The sequence below is a fragment of the Macaca nemestrina genome, chromosome 6 (genome assembly GCF_043159975.1).
Source record: "Macaca nemestrina isolate mMacNem1 chromosome 6, mMacNem.hap1, whole genome shotgun sequence".
Classification (NCBI taxonomy): domain Eukaryota; kingdom Metazoa; phylum Chordata; class Mammalia; order Primates; family Cercopithecidae; genus Macaca; species Macaca nemestrina.
In genome coordinates this window covers 161,163,825-161,191,619 of record NC_092130.1, presented here as the reverse complement: position 1 = coordinate 161,191,619, position 27,795 = coordinate 161,163,825, and the positions used below count along the sequence as shown (strand labels likewise).

General features: G+C 35.2%; 1 protein-coding gene across 11 annotated transcripts in view; it reads right to left on the bottom strand.

Moving 5' to 3' along the window:
• Positions 1 to 27,795, bottom strand: part of LOC105467940 (cadherin 18) — a 1,130,742-nt gene that overhangs the window by 243,118 nt on the left and 859,829 nt on the right. For all 11 annotated transcript variants that reach the window (XM_071099077.1, XM_071099078.1, XM_071099079.1 and 8 more), the window contains one exon: positions 23,970 to 24,264. In XM_071099077.1, the coding sequence (XP_070955178.1) occupies positions 23,970 to 24,264 (295 nt within the window). The remainder of the gene's footprint in view (positions 1 to 23,969; positions 24,265 to 27,795) is intronic.

The window sequence follows — 27,795 nt, the reverse complement described above, 5'->3', positions numbered from 1 at the left end:
AATCATCTAATAGTGCACACTTGATATTTTATTCCACGTCACTAGAAAAATTCTACCTACTAATTTGGGTTATCTATCAAGTAAAAATATTTTTACAATCAAATGATCTTGTACGGAATTTTGTATTCATTTTGGTATTTGAATATGGAAGCACTGACAAGAGTTTTTTATTTTAGTAATGATATCAATGATTCAGGACCTAATGTCTGTTCAACTAGAAAATGTGTACTTCTAGGCCTGGGCGTGGTGGCTCACGCCTGTAATCCCAGAACTTTGGGAGGCTGAGGCTGGGGGGATCACCTGAGGTCAGGAGTTCGAGATCAGCCTGGCAAATATGGCAAAACCCTGTCTCTATTAAGAATAGAAAAATTAGCTGGGCTTGGTGGCGCATGCCTGTAATCCCAGCTAGTTGGGAAGCTGAGATAGGAGAATTGCTTGAACTCGGGAAGTGGAAGTTGCAGTGAACCGAGATTGTGCCATCGCACTCCAGCCTGTTCAACAAGAGCGAAACTCCGTCAAAAAAAAAAAAAAAAAAAGAAGAGAAAACTTGTACTTCTTTGTTGAACTTCAGACACAACTTTAGGGAAAGCTTGTTCTGTGTCTTCAAGTGATTCTACAAAATAGAATTAATATGCCAAGTTCACCTAACAATCCTTATTAGCAGATCATAAATATTTATAATATATTAAGGATTCTGGCCCCTTAAAAGTATTTTAACAATGAGACTCTAAGAAGAAATATGACTTGCAATTATCCATCCTCAGAGGATGAGAGCTGTGTTAGGTCTAAAAGAGATTTCAAATTATAGACCAATAAAATAGTATGGTGACAGTAACTGCTGTTTAGAATGCTGAGAAACTGGGTCACTCATACACTGTGGGTAGAAATGTGATTGTTTGGCAATTTCTTATAAAACTAAACACACATTTACCCAGTAAATTGAATAGGGAATTTTTTTATTTTTTATTTTTATTTTATTATTATTATTTTTTGAGATAGAGTTTTGTTCATGCTGCCCAGGCTGGAGTACAATGGCACAATCTTGGCTCATTACAACCTCCACCTCCTGGGTTCAAGTGATTCTCCTGTCTCAGCCTCTTGAGAAGTTGGGATTACAGGCGCCTGCCACCATGCCCAGCTAATTTTTTCTATTTGTAGTAGAGATGGGGTTTCACCGTGTTGGCCAGGCTGTGAACTCCTGACCTTAGGTGATTCGCCCGGCTCAGCCTCCCAAAGTTCTGGGATTACAGGTGTGAGCCACCGCATCCAGCCCTAGCATTTTAACAAATAAATAAAAACTGATGTTCATAGAAAACCCTGCTTACAAATATTCATAGTGGCATTGTTCATGATAGCCCCACACTGGAAACCATCCTGACGTCCTTCAATGAGAGACTTGTTAAACGAACTGGTACATTCATAGTATGAAACATTACTCAACAATAAAAATGAATAGACTATGGATACATGCAACAACTTGTATGAATCTTCAGGGAATCAACTAAATGAAAATTAAGTAAATCCCAAAAGGTTGTATACTATGATCCCATTTATATAGCATTTTTGAAATGAAAAAAAAAATTAGAAATGAATAACAAGTTATTATTTTCTGGAGATTTTGGGAGACAGACTAGAGCAATGAAGTTTGGTATAGAAGGGAAGCATAAGGGATCCTTATGATATTGGAACTGTTCCATATTTTAATTATGATAATTGACATACAAATAGGCACAGCTGATAAAATTCTGTAGAACTAAGCTCACTCGTACACACAGACATACACACACACACAAATGTATACAAGTAAATCTAGGGAAACCTAATGACAATCAGTAGATTTTACTATTTCAATAACCTGGTTATGATATTGCTTTATAGTTTTGCATGATCTTACCATTGTGAAAAAAAAAAAAAGATTTGCAAAATGTTACCATTACACGTGAATCTACAACGGTCTCAAAATTACAAGTATTAAAGACAAAGATGAGTTCTTGCCTCTGTGCTACTCCATTATTAGAGAGGTAGTTTGGGTTGGTGTGTCCTGTGAGTTTTCTCAATATACCACTAACCTTTCTGGCTTGATTAAATCAATTCCCACCACAAACTGTCCTGAGCTGGTCACATACAGACTATCTCTTCCACTATAAAGTATAATTAGTTATTAACATAGCATATTAGGGACTTTTTATGTGATGGCACAACACTTGATCCATAACCAATATTTAACCCTCCAACTTACTCAGAGAATACCACTAGGTAGGCATCTACAACTAAAAGTTGATTTTGAAGACATTTTCATTGGTACCTCACTGAAAAAAATAAAATAAAATAAAGTCTGTTGTTAGGTACCCAGATTAGGCTTTAAATGTGCAGCAAGCTTAAAATATGGTTAAAAATGGTCTAAAATTATTTCAATTAAATCTTTCTTTGAAGGTCAGGCACAGTGGCTCACGTCTGTAATCCCAACAATTTGGGAGGCCAAGGCAGGCAGATCACCTGAGGTTGGTGGTTTGAGACCAGCCTGACCAACATGGAGAAATCTCATCCCTACTAAAAATACAAAATTAGCTGGACATGGTGGTGCATGCCTGTAATCCCAGCTACTTGGGAGGCTGAAGCAGGTGAATTGCTTGAACTAGGGAGGCAGAGGTTGAAGTGAGCCGAGATCATGCCATTGCACTACGAACTGGGCAATGAGAGTGAAACTCCATCTCACCACCACCACCACCACCACCAACAACAAAAATCTTTCTTTGATCTGATAAGAGAAGTGTTAATAGTTCTAGGCACATAGGGATTACTGGGACTCGGGAGAGGGAAAACTACGGAAAACAGTAGAATAACGGCCATTGAAAAACTAGGCTTATACACTCCTCAGGTTTTGAAATTAGCTCTGGCCCGGAAATAGCAATTTAAGCCTAAATAGTTTTTAATATCTAAATAGCAGTCCCTGGGTAACCATTTCATGCAAAAAGCTGAGAAGTACAAACAGTGCAAGATCACTCCTCATTTGCTATAATAGGCTGAATTGCCACATGAAAGAAAGAGAGTTGCTCTGTTTAGCTTGAGGTGTCTATAAAAGTCTAGCCTTGTTAAGTGAGAGTCGAGATACATGAAGGCAGTGACAAGTTAAATAAGGAAAAACAAGAAAAGGAGATGAAAAAGGAAGAAGGGTAGCATGGTGATATTGTCTAAGTGATTGTTTAAAGTAACAAAGGAAAGTTAGTAGAGCAGACAAAAAAATATATATAGTAACTCACTGCCCTGATCCAAAAGAATGGTCATTAATAGCTACATACATTTCTGCATAGGAAGTCTCACACAATTCTCTTTGTGTGTGAAGCAAAGAGCAACAAATTGCCTCTTGTACTATGTGTACTGTACTTCGGTGGTGCCTGAAGGCATCAGGTTACCACTTTGAGTATCAGATTGCTGACTGAAGGGAACACACACACTTATGAATAGCAGAACCCAACTAAATGCCAACCCATCAGAGAACAGAACAGGGTTGGACATAAATAGCAGGGATGGAAAAGAAATCTCTTGCCCCATTGTTCAAGGATCTTTTACTAGGTAGGACTGGAAAGAAAGCTTAGAGCTGAAAGAAAAATATATTCATATCTTAAATTCTTATTTATTTGAAATCTAGATGGAAAATTGTAAGACTTGGTATATTCAGTGATTCTTTATACTAGAAAAAAGTGTGTGCTTTTATTAATGCTATAGGCTAAATGTTCATGTGCCCCTCAAATTCCTATGTTGAAATCCTAACTTCTAGTGTGATGGTATTTGGGGGCAGGGTTTTTGCAAATACCGCGTGAGAGCAGATCCCTCTTTATTAAGAGATTAGTGACTTTATTAAGAAGGCCCCAAAGAGCTTCCTCATTCCTTCTGCCATATGATGACACAGCAAGAAGATGGCCTTCTGTGAACCAGGAAGTGTGCCATCATCATGGAATCTGCTTGCACCTTGATCTTGCACGTCCCATCCTTCAGAATTGTCACAAACAAATGTTGTTTAAGCCACCTACACTATGACTTTCTGTTATATGAGTCCAAATAAACTAAGACAATCAAAAAATCAATCAATAAACAAAAAGGAAATGAATAAGTAAGCTAATCAAGGTATATCTTATGGGTTAAATCACATCCTCCAAAATGGATATGTTGAAGTCCTAATCCCCCGTACCTCAGAATGTGACCTTCTTTAGAAATAGTACTTTTTTTTTTAATTAATTAATTAATTTATTATTATTATACTTTAAGTTGTAGGGTACATGTGCATAACGTGCAGGTTTGTTACATATGTATGCTTGTGCCATGTTGGTGTGCTGCACACATCAACTCGTCATTTACATCAGGTATAACTCCCAATGCAATCCCTCCCCCCTCCCCCCTCCCCCCTCCCCATGATAGGCCCCGGTGTGTGATGTTCCCCTTCCTGAGTCCAAGTGATCTCATTGTTCAGTTCCCACCTATGAGTGAGAACATGCGGTGTTTGGTAAATGAAATTAGTTAAGAGAAGATCATGCCAGAGTAGTGTTGGCCCTAATCTACATTGACTGGCATCCTTATAAAAATGAAAAATGTGGAGAAAGGTACATATACACAGGGATAACACCATGTGAAGATGAATGTAAATATTAGGGTGATGTGGCTACAAGCCAAAAACACCAAAGATGGTCAGCGAACCACTAGACACTGGGAGAGCTGTGAAACAGGTCCCTTCTCTGAGAGAATAAACTGCTGACACCTTGTTCTCAGGCATCTAGCTTCCAGACTGTGAGATAATACATTTCTGTTGTGTCAGTCACCCAGTCTGTGGCACTTTTGTAGGGTCACACTCTAGCAAATGAAGATGGTGTGCTAGAGTTTCAGTGGGAAAAACTGACATTTATTCTCATAATTTTTAGTTGCTTTTTAATCTGGGCAAAACTATGAAGTTGTAAGTCAAGAAAAAAATTGTGTATTATATTTGAAACCAGATCCATCATAAGAAAGATAAAAAGTTATTGTTACAAATAGATTAAAGTAAATAAAGATGAATATCTGATATTTTTGATCAGACACTTCTAATGATCTGTCTGTTGACATTTTTAAAGTTAGTTAATGTATTGTATTGGGCATTTTAATGAATTTTATCACTCATTAAAAGTTCAAGTGAAACAGATTCTCAGTATTTACATCTCTGTCTGAGAAAAGTCTCCTATTTGAATAATTCAATTTCTTTATTCATACTGTGTGCCCAAATTTTCTGCATAGAAAAGAAAAAAAAATTCTCTACAGTGCAAGACTTCAAAATGGAAACATATAATGTCTAAAATTCCATTATTCTACCAGAATATTAAAATAGGAATCTAATTTTCTCTGGGAATTATTATATAGGTTTGATGAATAGATATTAAACCAACAGTTCCTCTCTCTAGATAACTGGTTTCTCAATTAAAGAAATATCTTTCAAAAGTGCTTTAGAAACATTCTTATATTTTGAAACTGTTTCCCTTAAAAACTATAATTACAAAAATGTTGTATTTCAAGTTTCATTGGTTATTTGGTATATAATATTTTCATGTTAAATATTTCCTGTGGCACAGTTAGCTGTTCCCATGCTGAGGATTAGTTTCTCTCAGCTGATGTTTTACACAAATCTGAGGAAGATTTAAGTATATGAGAATGCTTTCAAGATATCTTTTCTACAATAAAACTTAAGTCTTATTTTCTTTAGGGACTGCCCTGTGTCATTCTCATTCTTTTCATTTGTTTTTTGGTACTACTGCTTTATAAATAGCACGCATTTTGCACAGATGCACATCAATAAGAAACAGAAAGAGTAGACTTCCTGGAAAGTTTCTAAAAACCAATTTGAAATATTTAATAAGGCATTTTTATACCAAGCAAATACTCTCTGAGACTACAAATTGTTATGCATGACTCATCAGGGTTCACAGCTCTGTTAAAATCTCAAGAGATTCAATGTTGAATAAGATCTTTGAGTAAAAATAAGCTGGAGATTTACAAAGGCTCAGAGTACCTCTCTGAAGGAATCTCTTAGGGCTTAATTCTCAGAAGAATTTCCCAGGAAATGTGAAAAAGCAATAGTCGTCAAGACACAACTTAAATTTCATTCTATACAGGAGAACTGTAATTTCACCAACGACCAATAACACTGAATTCTAGTCATTGTGTAATTTTATAAAGTTTTGAGTATTCACTCAAGCCATTGGATTGAAAAGAAAAACATTTCTGCAAGTACACATATGAAACATCTGGGCTGAGTACCAAAACAAAATTCACTATTTTGTGTACTAACTATAAAACCACAGCAATTGTTAATTTCTGTGCACTTTCAATAAGATCTTATTTATGGAACTAACTAATGTGAAATTTCACATTCACATGTACAACTTATATTCTGCTCCATAAATGGAAAAAATAAAAATCAGGGAAATAATATGTATTAAGTGCCAATGATGTGGTAACCCTCTGTTATAAGCCATTGAATTTAATAAAATAATTAAATTAACATTAATATTGAGAAAATGACATTTAATACTGTTTTACCCACAGAGAAGTTGAGGTTCAAAAAAGTTGTTTAGTTGACAATTGGAGAAGGCAGAATTCAAGTCCAGCCCTATCTATTTTGATATGTAGCAGTCTTTCTCATATACGCTATTACTCGACCCAGTCAAGATCTGCTGAATCTTGTTTAATACTTACAATATTTTCTGCAATTGTTTTGTGTGGTCCTTGATGGTGTATAAGGACACTGTGGATGCATCTACTTGGGCAGAAGAAGCTTTCTATCACATTTCCTATAGTGAAAGGCCGAGGCAGTAACTCCATTTTGTCAAATAAGAGTATGTGGCAGAATACTTAGAAGGGAGTAATATCCAGGTACTAACAACACTGTTGTGCTCCTCTGCAGTCTTGTAGAATGTTCATAATTCTCTTCATAGTTGTACAGAGTAAATGGCTGTGGTGAAAACTGACTGGACTGATCATATGCCCACTAGTCTTACATATCTTACAAGTATATTTGTATATTATCTCAAATTAATTTCCTACCCTATCCTGCTCTGCTCTGCTTGCAGAAACTTAATAGCTGTCATTGATATTGATTAGCTTTTCTTACCAACAGAATAAGGGGAAGTAATAGACGGAAATTGAAAAACAATAATAAGTCAATCTCTCTGTCTCTGCCTTTCTGTCTCTGTCTCCCTCCCACCTTCTTTCTGCTTTGGATGATTTCTCTGACTAAGATTGCAGTACTTCAGTGGTTCCAGCTCCCTTTCAGCTGTGCCCTACCATGGTCCATTCTATAAGATCCAGGTTCTGGGCTTAGGTAACACTACTCCTCTCAGCCTTAAAGGAGCCCTACTGTTGCAGTGATTGTTTCATAGGGTACTATTTGACTTTTCAGTCCTCCATTTTTGTAACTTGTTCTCAATTTTTCCTATTTGTCTAACCACCAGTTGATGTGTTTTTCTGCTGGAACTTTGACTGATACAGAAGGTATTAACAGATTTCTCCCCAATGGTCCTTTACCCATTTTGAAGAGTAATGACTACACACTATGAAACACAAAGGTTAGATTCTATATTTGATGCTAATATAGTGAGTACAAGTTAAGTATCTCTTACGCTTGGGACCAACATTTCAGATTTCAGATTCTTTTCAGTTTCAAATATTTGCATATACATAATGAGACACTTTGGGGATGGGACCCAAGTTTAAATATGAAATTCATTTAAATTTCATATGCATCTCATTTCTATAGACTGAAAGTAAGTTATGCTTTTAATAATTTTGTGAATGAAACAATATTTGTGTACATTTAACCATCAGAAAGCATTATCTCAGCCACCTATGTGGACAATCTCTGGCTGTTTGGCATCACCACTATTTCTGACTCTGAATTTATATGCTACTGATAAACAATCATTTTCACACAGAAGTACTAAATGGTAAAAAAAATAAATAAATAAATAAATAAAAAGCATACAATTAATGCAGTGAAAAAGTAATGCATTTGTAGTAGCTAAGTAGAAGAACAGCATCACCAGAATACATATATGAGCCATTAAACAATAAACTAAAAGATTACTGTCTACTGTACTTTTTAAGGACAGAATAAACATCAGAAGCAATTGAGGGACCAGGAAATGGTTCCTCTGGAGATGGCTATTTAAAATTTTTTCTCTAGAGTCACTTGCCTTATTAGCAATTGTTTACATCTTTGATTTTATAGATGGACAAGATTTTTTGTTCTGTTACAAATGCACACTACTCTATTCCTACAATGACCCTATCACATATTTTCATCACATAGGAACTTTTCTTCAGTGTTAAACAATGTCATCTTCATCATCACGTGAGCATTCAGAAAGTTTTGGATATTGAAGCATTTTGGATTTCAGATTTTGGAATTAGGGATACTCAATCTGTACTTTAAAATGAGAATCTGGATGCCCTTTGCATTCAAAAACGTGAATTACTCAGCATATTAGAACCTGACAAATACATCATCTGGAGAGTTGTTTATTGCATGTGAAATGAAATGATGAATTTCTTAGGAGAGAATGTAATATATATATAGAGAGAGAGAGAGAGAGAGAGAGAGAGACAGAGAGAGAGAGAGACAGAGAGAGAGAGAGAGAGAATGTTTAAGAACTCAAATACTTGTTGTCAAAGTAGCCTATAAATTAGCTCTCTTATGTGTGATATGTTTTAGAAATGATTTCTTGAGATTAGCTTCCATTTTACTTAATTAATGAAGTGGAAAGTAATGGTGTCACCATCAAGAATTAATTCATGAGCCTGCATGGTGGCTCACACTTGCAATCCCAGCATTCTGGGAGGCTGAGGCTGGTGGATTGCTTAAACTCAGTAGTTTAAGAACAGCCTGGGCAACATGGCAAAACCCTGTTTCTGCAAAAAATACAAAAATTAGCCAGACTTGGTAGTGCACACTTGTGGTCCTAGCTACTCAGGAGTGTGAGGTAGGAGAATCAGTTGACCATCAGAGGGCAAGGCTGCAGTGAGCCCTGATTGTGCTACTGCACTCCAGCCGGGGTAACAGAGTGAGATCTTGTCTCAAAAAATTTAAAAAAAAATGCATTTTTTAAAACTATGAGAAAGGCCTAGTGCAGTGGCTCAGACGTATAATAACAGAACTGTGGGAGGCCAAGTTGAGCTCAGGAGTTTGAGCCCAGGTGTTCAAGATCAGCCTGGGCAACATAGAGATACCATGTTTCTACCAAAAAAAAAAAAATTTTTTTTTTTTTTTTTTTTTTTTTGAGATGGAGTCTCACTCTGTCACCCAGGCTGGAGTGCAGTGGTGCGATCTCGACTCACTGCAAGCTCTGCCTCCCAGGTTTGCACCATTCTCCTGCCTCAGCCTCCCGAGTAGCTGGGACTACAGGTACCCGCCACTGCACCTGGCTAAGTTTTTGTATTTTTAGTAGAGTCGGGGTTTCACCGTGTTAGCCAGGATGGTCTCGATCTCCTGACCTCACGATCCACCCGCCTCGGCCTCCCAAAGTGCTGTGATTACAGGTGTGAACCACTGCACCAGCCAAAAAAAGAAAGTTTTTAAAATAAAAAATTATACAAATGTGGTGGTACACACCTGTAGTACCAGTTAATCAGGAGGCTGAGGCAGGAGGGTCTTGAGCCCAGGATTTCAAGGTTGCAGTGGGCTATGATCACGCCACTGCACTCCAGTCTAGGTGACAGAGTGAGACACTGTCTCAAAAAAATAAATAAATAAATAAAAAATAAAAAAAAACCTGTGACACAGCTATATCATCAAAATCAAGCATTTCTTGTTTAGCCTTTATCGTAATTAAGCCCATAAGGTATCTTTATGAAGGACTCCTTAATCCTGAACACCAATGGGAATATCTACTTCCTTAAACAATTATCTCTCTTGTAAAGTTTAATGCTCCTATCTAAGATTTAATTTCTTTCACCAGGGTAAAACAGCTTGGGGCACAATATTGTTTTCAGGATGATTAGTATATTTAATCTCTTATATCTGTTATCTTCGGCACTAGATTCTTTCCTTTTAACTCCCTTTTGTGTGAGGAGTTAATATTTGATCCATGCATACTTAACCTTGTAAAACTTGTTCTTCTCACCTACAGGCTGTCAAACCTTAAGTGGTCACACAACTGGAGCCTCGGATGATAGCTCCCTTTAACCAGGAACCCTCAGATAGGCCTCTGAGGGGAATCTGAGTTTCGTTTTCCCAAAACAGCATACCCTGCCCTGTCAGCAGGAAGTAGCTAATATCGGTCATGATCCCTATTCTAACAGCAGTTAGATGCACCTCTTCAGAGCAGGAAATGATAGAGGCAGCAGGCAGAGAAATCCTAGGCAGACCAGGGGCGGGTATCCCATGAAACCTCATCTTCAAGCCAAAGACAGTTTAAAGCATGAAGACCAAGCTACAAGTCAAATTCACAGACCAGATTAAGAATCTGTCTTCCTCTTTGTAGTGCTTTCCTTTGATTGAGCTTCACCCTTCACCTATTTTACATATATCTACCCTTTCCTAATTGTTTTTACACTGTTCTCACCTTTGACTGGTCCCTTTATTTTAACCTTTTTTCCAAACCCATGAATGGATCAGTACACACTTCTTTAACCTATGCCTATAAAAACTGTGGACTCAGCCACACAGAGAGATGACCTGACTTCAGGAGAGACAAGCCAATACTCCCATCCCCTCTCTGCCGAGAGCTGTTTGGTCACTCAATAAAATTCTCTGCTTTCACTACCCTTCAACTCTCAGTGTGACCTCAGCGGGACAAGAGCACGAGACCCACTGAATGAAGGTGCCCAGAAAGTCTATAGCACTGGCCCTCTGACCTTGCCAATGGAGGGCAGCTGCCTCACATGACAGAAGCAATGGCAAGTCCAAGTCAGTCCCGGAGTCGTGAGAGTCCTGGAGTCATGGGCCAGAGCAGGGCAAAAGGCTAACTGAGATGCTAACATGCCTCTTTCCTTTGGACAGCAGGCAGCTAATTAGCACACTGTAACATCCCCTCTGGGGTTTGGTGGTCACAGGCACCACTGCCTGGGCATCATCAAATTCCCCTCAGGGTGACACACCTGATCTGACTGCAGCCTCACACAGAGTTTGCTCCTGTGTTGATGCTCAAAGCAGTTGGCCAGACCCCACACTTCCTCGCTTACATGCTCCCTCCTGCCAGGGGCTGAATGCAGTGGGCTAAGTAGATGGAGTGACCCCGGCTCCAAGTCCAGGAAAGGGGGCGAGAAAAGTCCTGCATCAACTTCATGCTGTTCTTGTTTAATGAATGCAACAAAATTTCACAGTGTTCTCCACAGCGAATCATTATTCTGTTCATTTTAATCCTTGTCTTTTATGTTGTTGCTTTATTTCCAAAAAAATGAAAGGAAAAAAAAAAAACAGCTGGTTGATTGAAAGATAACAGCACATTATCATTTAAAAACTGAGTTGATGTTTTCCCCTCTCAACTGGAATGCTACCTCTTAGTAAGTGTGGCTGGAATGCATTGATATTCTTTCCAAGCTGGTTGAGTACTCTTCTGTTTCCAAAGCAGGAGTAACTTGCATCAGAAGAGGGGACTTGTGATATTTGTCTATTGATAAGAGCTGTTTTATTTTATTTTGTTTTTGTTCCCCTGTGATGTGGACGTTTTGGTTTACTGGAAGTTAATTCTTGTGTCACAATATTCCTTTTTTGATCCATCCTCAGAAAAATTCACCAAAGGCCTTATGGTAGAATAAAAATATAGTTTCTTGGATTGCACAGAAGAGATTAAAAAAAAAACAAAAAACAAAAAAAAACCTCTTTCTTGTTTTGAAAGCTTCAATTTAATAAGTTGTCTGGGTGACTTTCCCAGTTTCTTCTCCGTATCTTGTATTTACAAGGACTTTCTTGGACAAGATAATGTTCTCCTTTAATGTTTAGGGCTATACATTTGATCTATCTCCCCACGCCGCCCACCTCCTGCCCATTAATCCAATTTCAGTGTCTTCAGTGCTCTAGGAATTTTTGGAATCTCTTATCCACTCTTGGTACCCTATCTTCTTATTATGGTTTCTTTTTGAAATATTTATGGTTTCTTTTTGGTATACGGTCTCTGACATGTCAAAGGGGTGATATATCAGAAAGATATATCTAAGAGTAAGTTATATTGTAATAACAAACAAACACTAAATTTTAAAGTCTTTAAGCAATAGAAGTTGATTTCTCACTCACATACTCTGAAATGTGGTGGGGCTGGTGTGGCTTTGTTGCAAGCTGTCCTCCCTCGGAGGCAAATGTTGCTGAGTCACTACCCTCCATAACACAGGTGAGTGTTTGCAAAGCATCTAACCAGGTAAATAAAAGTATAGACAGTAGAATATCATTGGCTCACTACATTATATAAATGTATATTTAAGACAGAAAATTAAACATGTTGGAACAGAGTTCATGAAATGTCGCTTGGAATCACCAGGTTCTTTATGTCGCTGTCAACTGCAGTCTCAGTGGTTGCTTTAATCACATGGAATCTGATTCCAAGTGTATTTTTAGTTATAAAGCAGGTACAACCTAAGTGCTGCTACTATATCTCTTTGCTGAAAAGACAGTAGAGAACAACTCCCATCAATCTCTTTTTGTTAAATGTATTGATTATATCGGATATTTTAAGTTAGAGAAGTCATACCTATACTTGGTAAGAAAAATAAACACAAGTCCAGTGCTATTTCTCTTAAGGAAAGCAACCTTAACATTGTCTTGTATACATTTCTATAACTCTATCTCTGTTCATTCAAAGGGCTATAATTTTATACATATATACATACAGTAAACAAAACACTATGCATTTTTACCCCACCCAATAATTTGTCATGTATATCTACATGACAATTACGTAAAATACTATTTTTTTTTGAAAATTCAGGTAACTTAATTGGAGGGAAGAATTAAAAGAATTTTAGAAATAATCAGATGAGACATTTACAATTTGAGTATTTATGACAACTATGAAAATTAAGTGAACAATTTATGTTGGTATCTCTGAATAAAGCACTTGAAATAATGGACCAGAAAATTTACATTAAGATACAACACAAGAATTCAAAATCCACTAATAAAGAACACTTGAATGTAACAATTAAAATTTTGTTCACTGTGGGCAACACTGTGAAACCCTGTCTCTAATAAAAATACAACAATTAGCTGGGCATGATAGTACACGCCTTTAGGTAGGAGGCTGGGGTGGGAGGATCACTTGAGTCTGGGAGATTAAGGCTGCAGTGAGTCAGAATCATGCCACTGCACTCTAGCTAACCTGGGGGACAGAGTAAGATATTGTCTCAAAAAAATTAAAAAATATAGACAGCTTCACATATGAGGGAGACATAACACAGAAGAATCACTACAGAGTAATAATCTAGTAAATTATTGATCTTGAAAGACAAAGAACAAATACTTCGATCTCTTCTTTTATAATATATACTTATATAATAAATATAATTAAAATAATAGATGTTTAATATAATTTCTGTAGCTAGCTTACATTCCACATTGCTTATTATTGCATATTTAGATTTTTGTGTTTTTGTGTGTGCTTGTTTTCCATACTACATAATAAATTACCACAAACAGTTGCATATAACAAAAGCCATCACATTTGCTTCTATGTGTAAGGGTGCTTGTTTCTTGGTATCTACATGGACTGTTGTGATAAACTTGGAGAGTAGCACCCCCTTTATGAAAGGTCGCAACTTCCACAATATTCCATGTTATTTCCGTGTGGCACAGTAGTGGAAGCTTTAAATTGGCCATTTAGCTTGTACAGGACAAAAATATCCAAACAGGATTTCAAAGTTTTCTCCTTGCCAGAGTATGAGTACAAGAAAATTTTTCTATATATTAAAAGGGGAAGTGAAATTGGCTGAGAGAAACTCAGAGGATTTCAAGAAGATGTGCAATTATGACAAAGAGAATGAATTCATGATGATCAAGGACTGATCACTGAAAACCATTGGGAAAATGGAAGTCTGGTAGAAAGCAGTAGAGACCCGTGATGGCACTGCCAGTCTTCTTCCACACTGGGCTTTCTCTCTAAGTGATGTGCCCTCACCTTCTACCTTCACAGTGTTTTGTTTCTACATCCAATTTCTGTGTCTCCCCTCTATACCTGACCATTGTGCATTTACTCTCTATCTGATCATGATGACTTTCTCTACACCCAATCACTGTGCATTCATTCTATACCCAATTGCTGTATATTCTCACTATATCTGATGCTGTACTTTCTCTCTAACCTTGATCATTTTGCCTTCTATCTATATCTGACCATTGCACCTTCCAACTATACCTGACTGCAATGTTTATATCTGACTGCTGTGTCATTTTCACTCTATGCCTGGTCACTATGCCCTCACACTAAACCTAGTCATTTTGTATGTGTGTGTTATTTTCAGATATGATCTTGATGCCTTCTAATCACTGGGCCTACTCCACATCTCTGACGTTGAGCTTTCTCTCTGTGCCTGATCACTGAACATTCACTGAACACCTGACTCCTAGGAAATGGACATAACTATCCAAAATTATGTGCCCCCCCAAAAAAAAATTATCCAAACAGAATTGGAAATCAGGTTCAATTAAAAGTGAGAGTGATTATCATATATCCTGATTGTTTAAATAAAATAAAATTTCAGTATATGTCCTAATACCATAATTTCAGCTTTTGCTTAAAATATTTTTCAACTTATAAAATGATACAAACAATTTTAATTCATATGCTTTTATTAAAATATTGGGACAACAACATAGACTGATTAGTATTTTTAGTGATACTTGAATTATGACAAGTGTCAATTTTGAGATTATTGCTTTATTCTAGTAAGAAGGAAACAACATAAATTGTTATTATTAGGATCTATATGTGTGACATTCCAGTCAATTTATATAATTAATAAGAATGATTCTAATGAGAAAATTGATTCATGAATGAATATGATAAATATAGGAAAAAGTCACATTTAATAATAGCTCTCAGTCTCTGTGAAAATGTATATAATCTGTGTTTACTCATTCTATACATATTTTATTTATTACCTGTTTAGTTTTAGACACTGTGTTATGTGTACATGATACTGAGATTTTTAAAATATACTTTTAAGGGACCTACAGACCAGTATGATATCAGATGATTTCAAAGTAACTTATAATCAAAGGTGAGAGTTGCTAAAATAATAAGCCAAGGTTGCTCTAAGATCAATTGTAGTAAATATTTTGTTATGTATATTTTCTCAAAAAAAGACATTCTCTACTTCAAGAGAAGTGCTACATTCAAAAGCCAAATTATATACCTCAATGATCCATTGACCACTGTAATAATTTCACTTATTCTATTTTTTAGAATTACCTACACATAACCTGCTTCTTTAAACTGCCAAGAACCTCCGACGGGTTTGTTTTGTGTTTCGGTTTTCTACATCGAGGCCTATAAACAAGAAAGTCATTCTTTGGCTATCATATTTTTTAAAACATGATGTGCCAATTAAATCTATATGAATGTGGTCCAATTTATGCAGAAAAATAGATATCTTCTAGTCAAGTATTTTATCTTGTGAAACGACCAGTTTTATTAGGGAATTCCAAGTCTGGTCTACATTTACATTCATAAAAAGTAAGTGGTAAGAGGGTAACCGTGTACTCTGGGGCCTACCAATGGGCAGAGGATAGGAAGAGGGAGAGGATCAGGAAAAATAACTAATGGATACCAGGTTTGATACCTGGGTGATGAAATGATCTGTACAACAAGCCCCATGACACATGTTTACCTATGCAACAAACCTGCACATCCTGTACATATATTGCTGAACTTAACATATAAGTTAAAAAAAAGGTAAATGGAAAGGCTCAGGAATCACTTGAAGTGTAAAACACAATCTAGTAAATCACATCAATCACTGAATAAGAGTTAAAAACTATGTTGGTTTATTGGGCCTTTCTTTAATTTACAACAGCACAGTTAAGGAGATATATATATATATATGGATATTATATATATATAATCTTTACCCAATGAAACAATAATGCAATTTTACCAGATATTGGAACAATTATGTTCCAAAAATTAAGAGTCAGTATTTCCACAAAATCTTTCCTCTAGATGTAATTGTAGGTGGAAAGGAACATCATGTACTTGTTCGATAAATATTTACGGAATCTCTTCCTTCAACTGAGGGGATACAACAACAGAATGCAGGAAAAGTGGAAAAACAGAACTTCTGAGCCTCCTCTCTAAAACCCTTAATATTTTGGTTCTTATCCTCTTGAACTACCGACGTAAGAATGCACACGAAGCAGGCCCCTAACTGGAGGATAAGATACCATGGATCAGAGACAAGCCACCCAGCTGAGACCCCAGAAAAACCAGCTGATAACCAGCATCCACCACTGCAGATGAGGGAGGCACCAGCTCCACTTGAGCTTCTAGATGACTACAGTGCAATGTATGACCCTAGCAGAGGAGTAGCCTGGCCCACCGAATTATGAGCAAATAAAACAAATATTGTTTGTGGCCACTAAATTGTGGATGGGTTGATTTGTACGAAACAAAAGCTAACTTACACGGAAGAATACTTATGCAAATAAAGAAGAAAATTATGAAACTTGCACAATTTTGTCCACTTTCTGATTTGTCAGTTGTCCAATGTGTCTCTTCACGAGTACTGCAATGTTCCATGTAGAATTAGAGAGCTGGCTGTACTTTCTGGAGATGATCCCATTCCGAACATTATGCCCCAGGGTAATGATTTTTAAATGGCTACTAGAATCTTGGCAGGTGTCCAGGGTGAACATCCCAAGATATTTGGGCAGAACTAAATCAGCTCTCCAACAAGAAGCACAATAAAGTCAGCACAGCTGGTGTTTCTTCTTGTTGCTCTGCAACAAGAAACACAGCTGCAAATGGAACAGCCTGGGGCCTTAGAGATTGGAGGTGAAAAAAGAAGACATGAAAAAGATTAGAGATGTTTCAGTGCATTTCCAAGAAAAAGGAACTTTGCAGTAAAACAATCTCCTTTTTGTAGCTGCAAAAATAAGTTTATTATATTGAACCTAAAATTTATCAAATGTATACTTATAATTCTGTTAAAATACAATATTTTATTCTCTGTCATACATTAAAAATTACTAGTTCCATAACCTATTACAACCTGTTAAATGCTTTTACATGGTATTTAATGATGTCTATTTTACTAATATACAGAAGAGCTAAAAGTTTGTACATTTTCATACAGAAATGTATATTTGAAAAAGAAAATAGTAAAGTTTATGTTCTGCCAAACTACATTGTGATCTGGTATAAGATTTTTTTTGAAACAACTTCTAGATTTAAAACATTTAAAAAAAATAATGACTGCAATAGAAACAAATTTCAGTTAATACAATTATAGAAACTCATTCTAGGTGAAAGCAGTACTGTAATTGCAGAAACTTTAGGATGTCTCCATAAAAAGAGAAGAGATAAAAATTATTCCTGTTTTAAATAAAAGAGATATGATATGCACAATTAAGACAAACACCTTTACCAGCTTTTTATTGCCAATTTTATGTCTTTGTATTATTGTTAAATTTCTTAGTCAGTTATGATATGCTTTTCATTTGAAAGTGTAATGCCATTTACAAATACAATTTTATTCATCTTAATTTCTAAAAACATTCACTTGACTCCTGACTCGAAAACCAGCTATCATTTCATCTCATGGTCATTTTCATCTCCATGTTGTGATAAACACATTAACTCATTATCTCATATTTTAATTGTCAATTCTGAAGACTATATAACTTAGACATGTAATGTAACTGTAGAGAAAGGAATTAAAGAAATAATTCCATAAAATAATTGATAGAAGGTGGTAAAGATCAAGGCTGAAGTGATAATGTACTGTATATCACAAAAAAAGGAAAATTTAAAGTCTCAAATTTGCATTGATCAAATATGTACATCTATTATGGATTAATCCAGGTTACATTTGCCCTCGATAATATTATAATGCCATTCTGTTCACATGTGTTTACTCTGTTGAAATTATTTAGATAAGTATATACTGTGGATGTACATATGCTTATCTAAATATTTAGTGTTTGTATACATGTATATGTATGTCATATATGTATATATGTACATGTCACATATGTGTATATGTCACATATGTGTATAGGTCATATATATGTATATATACATGTATATATCACACACACATATGACAGCCAGTACCTTACTAGGAACCAAACATAATTCAAGGGGTCTTCTAAATGAAGGCTATACTGTGTGTGTGTGTGTATGTGTATGTGTGTGTGTGTGTGTGTGTGTGTGTGTATATATTTTTTTTTTAATTTTTATTTTTTAATGAGAACCTCATGGTTCCCAAGTAGCCATGCCATTACTCTTCCTTCTGTGGGTGCAAATAACCTCATTTTATTCCACGACTTTCCTCAGTGTTTTCATAATACTGTGCACTTCAAGATGACAATTAATATTTAAACACTGTTATTGCTTACTTAGCCAGATAGAACATATTTTTGTTTTAAAGTACATGGCATGAGCATTCTGGCACTACGAAAGTCTCTCTGGACAGGATCATCCATTTAATAAATATATTATTTAATTTGTGTTTCTACTTTGACATTTTTAATTCTTTATATTGCACATTCCCCAGGGCAGTAGTTTTTAACTCAGAGCAATTTTGTCATCCAGAGGACATTTGGCAACGTCTGAAGACATCACCACTTTGTGGTAGTGGGAGGAAGACTGCCACATTTACTGGGGAGAGGCCAGCAGTGTTACTAAACATCCTACAAGGCACAGGGAAGACCCTCACAACAAAGAATTATCCAGTCCAAAATGTCAATAGTGGAAAGATTGAAAAACCTGTTCCTAGGAGAATATGATTCCTTAGATAATTGGTGAAGTTATATTGTGTAGATCAAAAAGATACATACAAATCTTACATTAAAACATGCTTTAGAATGCAGTTTATTTTTGCATCTTTCTGTATTGAGCCATCCAAAATGTCTCAGACTTTGCCGGCACATTATTGCCCACCAACAAGAAATATACAACAACATTACGCTTTTCTCACTGGCAATATAGCGCACTGCAATTACTTCGGCTCCATAATTATTACTTAGCGAGAGATGCAAGAAACAATAATCTGATAAAATCTTGCACACCAAGGAAGTCTCTGGTACTGCCTTTTCTGTATTCTCATAACATATTTGCAAAGCTATATAGAAAATCTATTATTTGAATGATTTCCTCTTTATTTCCCCAAAACACACAAATGCACACACGGGTACACATACACACACACACACAGACACAGACACACACAGCCCAAGATGGACTATAAACTCACCAGGAAGAAAATAGTATTTTTTAAAATCATTTTATCCTGTACGTCAAATGTCTATCTATTTTTCCTTTTCTACCTGATAAACCATTATGCATTATTTAAGATTCTCTGAGGACGTCTTCTGTCATCCACAAGTGGGGCTCCCTGTCCAACTCTATGGTTCCCCTATTTTGGTGCTTATCAGACATCATATTGGAATTTTCTATTTGTAAGTCTGCAGTTTGCTCAAAGGTAGTGGTCTTGTTTTATTAACCATTATATTACTAGCCAGTATCACAACTCTCAGCACATAAAATGCATTTACTCTCTCTCACTCAAGAAAGAATTGAATAAATATATGGAGAGAGTTTTTTTAATGATTCAAAACTGAATTAATGAGTATATGGTAAAAAAAAAAAAGTAATTTTATCAGGCACCATATGTTGATAAAAATTTTGTTGTCACCTACTTATGTTATTATTTGTCATTAGTTAGCATTAGAAACCAGTATATTTTAGGTGTTAGTGTTATAAAAAGGATTTTTATTAAAAATTTAGAACCACTTTTTCATTTCATACCAAATAAAGCCACAATATAGTGTTTAGAAGTAAACTTTCAACAACATGTGTGTGTCTATTTCCTTCAGATGTTTTCTGTGCATGTACATGCGTATTTTGCAACACATCTGTATTCTCTAACAAAACTGGGCTATCTTAGTATCACAGAAGGGAAGCCTGGATATTCATTAGATAACTAACAGTATCCACCCAAAGGGAATAAGCATGATCCCATATATTTGTAACAACTGCCATATTTCTGTGTATACATATATAGTCCAGTAGGGCTGGCAGAACACTAACTGCTATAGATCAGCAGATACCTTGTGTATCAGAACTATGACACCATCCTCTAATTGTTCCTTGCCTCTGATCTCCCTATAATAGCTTACAATGAAGACTGGCAAACTCATTTTTTTTTTAAATAAAACACTGTAAATATTTTGGGCATTGTGGGCCAGTGATATGACCACCCAGCTCTGCCACTGCAGTGCCAAAACTACCACGGACAATCTTCAAGTAAACGAGTGTAGCTGTGTTTCAGTAAATGCACAAAAACAGGGAGCAGGACAGATTTGTTTCCCCTACCATTGTCTGCAGATCTTTGCCCTATAATATCATCAACTTTTGGTTTCTAAAATCACAGTTGCTCAGGCACAGTGACTCACACCTCAAATCCCAGCACTTTGGGAGGCCCAGAAGGGCAGATCATTTTAGACCAAGAGTTCAAGATCATTCTGACCAAATGGCAAGACCCCGCCCCTACTAAAATTACAAACTTTAGCTGGGCCTGGTGGAACATTCCTGTAATCCCAGCTACTTGGGAGGCTGACACTTGAGAATTGCTTGAATGTGGGAGGCAGAGGTTGAAGTGAGCCAAGATCATGCCACTGCGCTCTAGCCTGGGTGGTGGAGCGAGACTCTGACTCAAAAAAAAAAAAAAAAAAAAAAAAAAAAAAAAAAAAAAAAAAAAAAAACATCAGAGTTAGAGTTAATGAAAATATCACCCATTCTTAAGAACACAATGTAAAGTGAATTTTTCCCTCCACTTTCGTATCATGTTCTATGCATTCATGTTACACTATGTATTATATGTTATTATCATGAATTGTATGAATTTGTTTTCCTAGAGTAATGTGTGTATATACACACGCACACAAAAACTTACTGACCAAATATAATTTCCAATATTCAGCTTAAGGTTTCCCATAAAATAACTCAATAGAATCTTGCCTGAAACCACAGTAGTACAGAGAGTTGAAACTTACTCTATCTTGTCCTTTTTCTATACTACTTTCAGATATTAAATTTTTGTCCCTCAACCATACTCATCTCAGTAAGAGAACTTAAGAATATTAACTTTTCACCATTCCCATCTTTCTTCCCAAACCCCAGATGACGACTTTGACTTGTTCCCGAGTCCTCAACTCAGTCTTTTCTGCAAAAATTACTTTATGCCTCATGATTCTCACATAGATTATGTGGCATCCTTTGACAGTATTTCAAAAATATCCATTCGTATTAACTCAGTGTACACACACACACACACACACACGCACGCACACACACACCCCTATTCCAGAGTTCAAAAAGCTGATAACATTTTTCCTCTTTGTAATTTTCCTTGACTTTTAGATCTCTGTTCTGATTTATTTCAACTATTTTTAATTTCAACTATTTTCTCAAATGTTTTTCTAAATTAGGTAGGAGAATAATAGACTTTCCAGATCTTTCTCCAAATATTTATTTTGCCCTAGCTGATGGATCATATTTCTCTGAACAATAGATTTGGGGCTTCGGTGTTTTCTCTGTAGGCTGTAAATGGGACTCAACTCTCTATCAGATTCCTCTATTTCATGTAATAAATGTGAGGGTAGCATCTTCATTTTTATTCATAGCTAATTTTAAAAAATCTGAATGTTTTTAAAATTTTCTCTTTTTTACTAGGCTTTAAAACTTTAACAGGATTTTCAACTATGTTTGATTCTTATTTTATTAAGTCTTCCTGGAACTTGGAAAGTCAACTAAACTTATAAAGTCAGTATATTATTCACTTCAAGAAAAATTATGATTGCTCCTTTCCTCCACTTGATCTTTATTTTTCTCCAAGAACACATGTTATTCACATGATAGGTCTAATGAATATGTTCTCTATATCTGCTTTCTTTTTCCCACAATATCCACAATTTTATGTTTGTTTCCATGGCTATTAGCTACTTCTTCCAGTCAGTTATGATTTTAGGTACCAGGACAATAATTCAGGTCTGATCAGTTACCATTCACACCTTCAATCCATATATTGATTTTCTTTATTGTTGTTATTTACTTATTTGTTTAAAGCAAAAGGCTTTGAGTTACAGAAATCTGTTTGTGGCATCCGTAAAAACCCTCCAATGCTCATATTGACTACTGTTTAGTGTACTGTCTTTCTGGGTAATTCCTGCTCTGCCTGTTTTTCTCTCTAGAGCTTTACCACCTGTGGTTATGACAGTTTCCTTTGTGCTCCTGGGGACCCTTACTTGTCTTGGAAATAGCTCACCAGGAGCACTCTCACAGGTGGGAGCACCATAGAGCTCTTTGCCTTCCTAAGGCAGAGGAGATTAGTTTTGTGGGCATCAGTTCCTTGATGTGGCAGAGAGAATTCTGTCCTTGAGTTCCCATGCAAACTCTCACCCACCAGAGTTAATCATACTGAAGCCTTTAATTCCCCCTCGACTCTCCTTGGAGATCAACATTCTGGGCCTCTCTTAGGCTCCTGCAGGCTGGTTCCTGTTTTCTGCTGTGGTCCAGAGGGAACGAGTTTGGCAATTGCTTTCTCCCCTGAGACTTCAGCTATGAAGAAGAATTCGCAGTGTCTTCCTTACCTGCTCCTACAGTGACTGCAGGAGCTACCTGCCTAGCTCAAGAAGACTAACATATGCTGGAATCTGGAGTTGAGAGGAAAGATGCTGCCATCTTCCACTGAAATACACACACACACACACACACATACACGCACATATATATATATATCAAATTCACAGACTGATTTGATTAGTGACTAAGTGACTATAAGAACCTTAATCTAAAACAATACTCATACATATGCAGTAAAATTAAATATATGGAATCTTTACTCAATAAATGTGTTACAAAGCTTAGAGTCTCATAAAGATAGTCAAAAAGTATTATCACAGAAGAACCATTTTAAACTTAAAAAAAAAATCATCCCATGAAATGAAAAATAAACAAAAATAAATTCAAATAGCTACACCACAGAAACCAGTGAGTGGTGAAAAAGCCGCAGATCATTAGGGTGACTCAAGCCCTGGATCATGATTACACTGGCTGCAGTGTAGGCTCTGCATTCAGCTGAACCTGGAATAATGCCTACTTGGCTATTTCTAAATATGTGAATTTTCAAAAGTGACTTAAATACTTTATGCCAGTTTGCACGTCTTGAAAATGATTTTCAAAATACTTCACAGGGCTGTCATATATTTTTAAATAAATAAGGCATGTCAATGCTTAGGAATATTTGAAAAGTTTTATTGATTAATGTAGCAACAACTATTAATGGTATTATAATTTGGTCATACACTGAAAGCTTAAAAGACCTGGAGACAAAAATTTCAGACATTCTAGAATCTTTCTTCTGCGCAAATAATCAAATTGAATATGCTGGTATGTTCTTAACAATATACATATAGAATTCACGTCATAGAAAAGACATATCAAAAAACACGTATTCCACGTGTTTTCAAATGTATGTTTCTTTCCCCTTGAGATCCAACTACTACCTACACTTACATTATTAGAAATCAACTTCAATGAATATTATAATTGCCAGACCCAATAGTCTTTAACACTTTATGCCTCAAAAAATACTAAAATGTTTTGAAACTTCATATTTATATGAAGTTTATGTATATGTATCCCCTCTAGATACATATACAAGTAAAAATTGGTGTTCTAAAGATGACTTTTTTATTTTTAAAAATATGTTAATTGCATAATAATAAAAATGATTTTTCTTACCCATGTCTGACATTTCAGGCACAGTAACAATGTATGGTCCATCTGTGAATTTTGGAGCATTGTCATTGATGTCTTGCACTTTGATGATAAACTCAGATTCAGGTTCAAGAGGTTTGTTTGTACGTCTGTCAATGGCTTGAGCGTGAAGCACATAGTGGGTCTTCTGCTCTCTGTCTAGGCTTTTTGTTGAGTGGATATCACCCGTGGTATCGTCAATGATAAATATAGTCCCAGCACCCTCTCCAGTAAGGATGTACTTGACAGATCCATCACCTTTGTCAGAATTGGAGTGAAGCTGTGAAATACACATGGAATAATTTAGCATGTATTTATATTCCGACCTCACATTATATTCTCTGAAAATTCCCTACCTATAATTACTTTGTTTGACTATGACTTTTCTTCCCTTTATAGTGCGCTGTGTGTTACTACTATCATTTACTTTTCTGCAGTATTTTTCTTTTTTTCACTTGGTTAATAATAAGGATATTGCTATCATGGTTTGTCTAAGAGATCCAGTTATTGAACTAAGAAAAAACCAAAAAACAATATTTATTAAAACAAAAATGGCCCTGTAATTTTACTAAATCCATATTCCACTAACTGCCATAAAGTTGGGAAAATAAATTCCCAGATTATTGTTGACTTCCGTACTTGTGAAAATAATATATTTTGTTTCATTTTGTTTTAATTATTTGACATTGATTTCAACTTTACAACTAGAAAAAAATATATATCGTATGACAAATTGAGGTTCAAATTAATTATTAAAATTTTCACAAAAGAGGCACATATTTAAGTCATAGTCACAGTCATGTGTTTAATAATTAGAAAAAAATAAATGAAATCACTTCTAATATGAAGGGCTTTGATGTAGAATATTAAAAAATAGAGTATTTTTGGCCTGGTGTGGTGGCTCACGCCTGTAATCCCAGCACTTTGGGAGGCTGAGGCAGGAGGATCACGAGGTCAGGAGATTGAGACCATCCTGGCTAACACGGTGAAACACTGTCTCTACTAAAAATACAAAAAGTTAGCCAGGTGTGGTGGCGGGCACCCGTAGTCCCAGCTACTCAGGAGGCTGAGGCAGGAGAATGGCGTGAACCTGGGAGGCAGAGTTTGCAGTGAGCTGAGATGGTGCCACTGCACTCCAGCCTGGGTGACAGAGTGAGACTCCGTCTCAAAAATAATAATATTAAATAAATAAATAAATAAAATACTTTTTTAGGGATAGAGTATTTTTTTAGTTAGGGATTATAAAACTTTAACTCAAAATTTAAATAGTAGTTGATATTTAGTTGATAAATAGGCCCTCATTTTAATTAACTGAAATATAGTAACAAATCTACACTTACTAAAATTAAAATTATCAAATATATTTGAATAGATATTATTAAAGTAAAAATAAATTAGAGAAGAGATCTTCAATAAGAAAAATACCTGAAATATTAAGATAATACACTTTGTTGTCATTTAAACTGCATGTAGTTTTTGCTAAAGATTGTGCTATAACACCGAATTCACTTAAATAGTTCCATGAGTGCCAGTGCTATATTTCTAGCTAGAAATAACAGCAGTATTTCCTCAGTTCACAAATATATTTTTAAGGATTGTTTCTCCCAAGAGGTCTGAACAGTTATCCTTTATATTAAACCCTTTTGGTCACATAACCTCAATGACTTACCTTTTTCTCATTTCTGACACGTAGAAACATTGAAAAAACACAACCTTGTTCACATAGCATTTCAGTTTTCTTGCCATAGTAACATGAACATTTTTGAGTTTTAAAGTCTCTGAACTCTCAGAAGACATTTGGAAAAGACAAAATACAGAAAAAGACAATGCAATATGAGAAAAAGACTTTTTCTGGGAAAATTAGGGCAACTGAAACATAAATGATAGTATGGGAATAATTTTGCTTCTTTCTTGAAAACATGTACAAAATTACCAGGGCAAAATTTTGACAGGAATCACAGAGTAAGATTCAACAAATGAAACCATTTAAAAATGTTTATTTAGATCTTGCATAAAAATGAGCAAAAATACACAACTTTCAAAGATTCACACTTCATTAGTAAACTGGATACTAAAAGAAGAATGCAGAATGAATTGGGTGATACAATTGTATCCATGTATGAAAATGTGTTTATTTATTGATGTCTCTTAACATATCATTTTAGTTACTAGAAGAAAAGATTCATCTCTCATGAAGCAGATACCCACAAATTATCAGTAGAGCAACCTATTTCATATTCTCTCACTTCACATCAATCTGTGACCAAAACGGAGCAAAGTAAATCAACAAATTCATTTACCAAATGTTTTTAAAACCTTTTCTAGAATACTTGTCATTAAACTATAAAAGGTGAGATAGTTTGGTAATTATTATGTTGTTATATATAAATTATAAATCTATATTTTGTACTTATAACTATATAAAACATTTCTGCATAATGTGTTATGCCTTTTAACAATTTCTAAAAATTTAACAATGATGAAAATTGGCATTCATCTTCAGGATAGGTATATGTGTGTGTGTGTGTGTGTGTGTATATATATATATATACATGAAAAACATTTTTAGTGAACTTTATTTGATATCACCTAGTCTTTTTATTACTAACAAAATGTAGTAATATAAAATTATACTAAGTGTACAGTTAGGTTCGTATTACAGATACTTAAGTATATTTAAAGAAGAATAGGCTTAAATATGTAAGAGAAATAGTAAAGTTCTTAAACTACAGCATCTACTAAAATATATATACTATACACTCTATATAAATTCTAGTAATTCATATATAAAATAAAAATTTCAGTAATTTTAGGGCTATCAGTTTTAAGACTTGAATATGACTCCACATGAGTACCATTATCATAATTCACATATACTTTCTATAATTAAAGTTTTTATAATACCTAATAAACAGCATAAATGCTTCTGAAGACATGACTAATTTGAACCTATATTGCAATAAGATCAGTGAATTATAATTCAATAATATTTTTATTGTTGGATAACCTTATACCAAATATTATGAAACTTACACCAAAATATCATGAAAATGTATTTAGATTACATTGCTTTCTGAGAATATTTAGCATGAGTTTTTAAATAATGTAGATGATCATTTTATTAATGAAATTTTAGTTTCTTGGCCAGCCTGGTTAAATCTTGAAATAATCACATACCCATGTAACACTAATGGGAAACCATTGTAGTAGTTATTTAGTAGATTGACTAATACTTTATATGATTATGATGATAACCACTTGTGAAGTAGCAAAGTGGTTTACTCTCAAGATTCCCTCTCCTCCACCCCATCTATTCTCAAATCTCAGTTCTGTTTATAACATACACTTTGCAACAGGAATGGAGCCTGAAAGAAACCTTGACTATTTTGTCTTGAATTTTTTAATAAATGAGTTTTAACACTCTAGAGAAGTATTTTATTAATTTTTGGAAGCCAAAAAATGATGAATGAATGAAATATGTGAACAGTAAGGGTAGTTGCAGACATAGAAAACTTGAGAAATGGAGAAAAAGCTCTTGAATAGAGATTAGGAATATATAATAATAACCAGATTAGAAATCTGGTTAGGAATATTATGATGATAGAAATATGTCATCTCTGAGTGGGGTCACCAATGAGACATCAAATGAAAGAATTTGAAAAGAGCATAGAAATTAGAAATACTCCATATATACACATGGTAGTGACTCAGTAACCAGTTAAATATAGGTTACAAGCTTAGCTAGTCACTATACTACTTAAGAGAGATGTCCATGATTTTTTTACAGTGAAATAAGAAAAGATATTTGGAA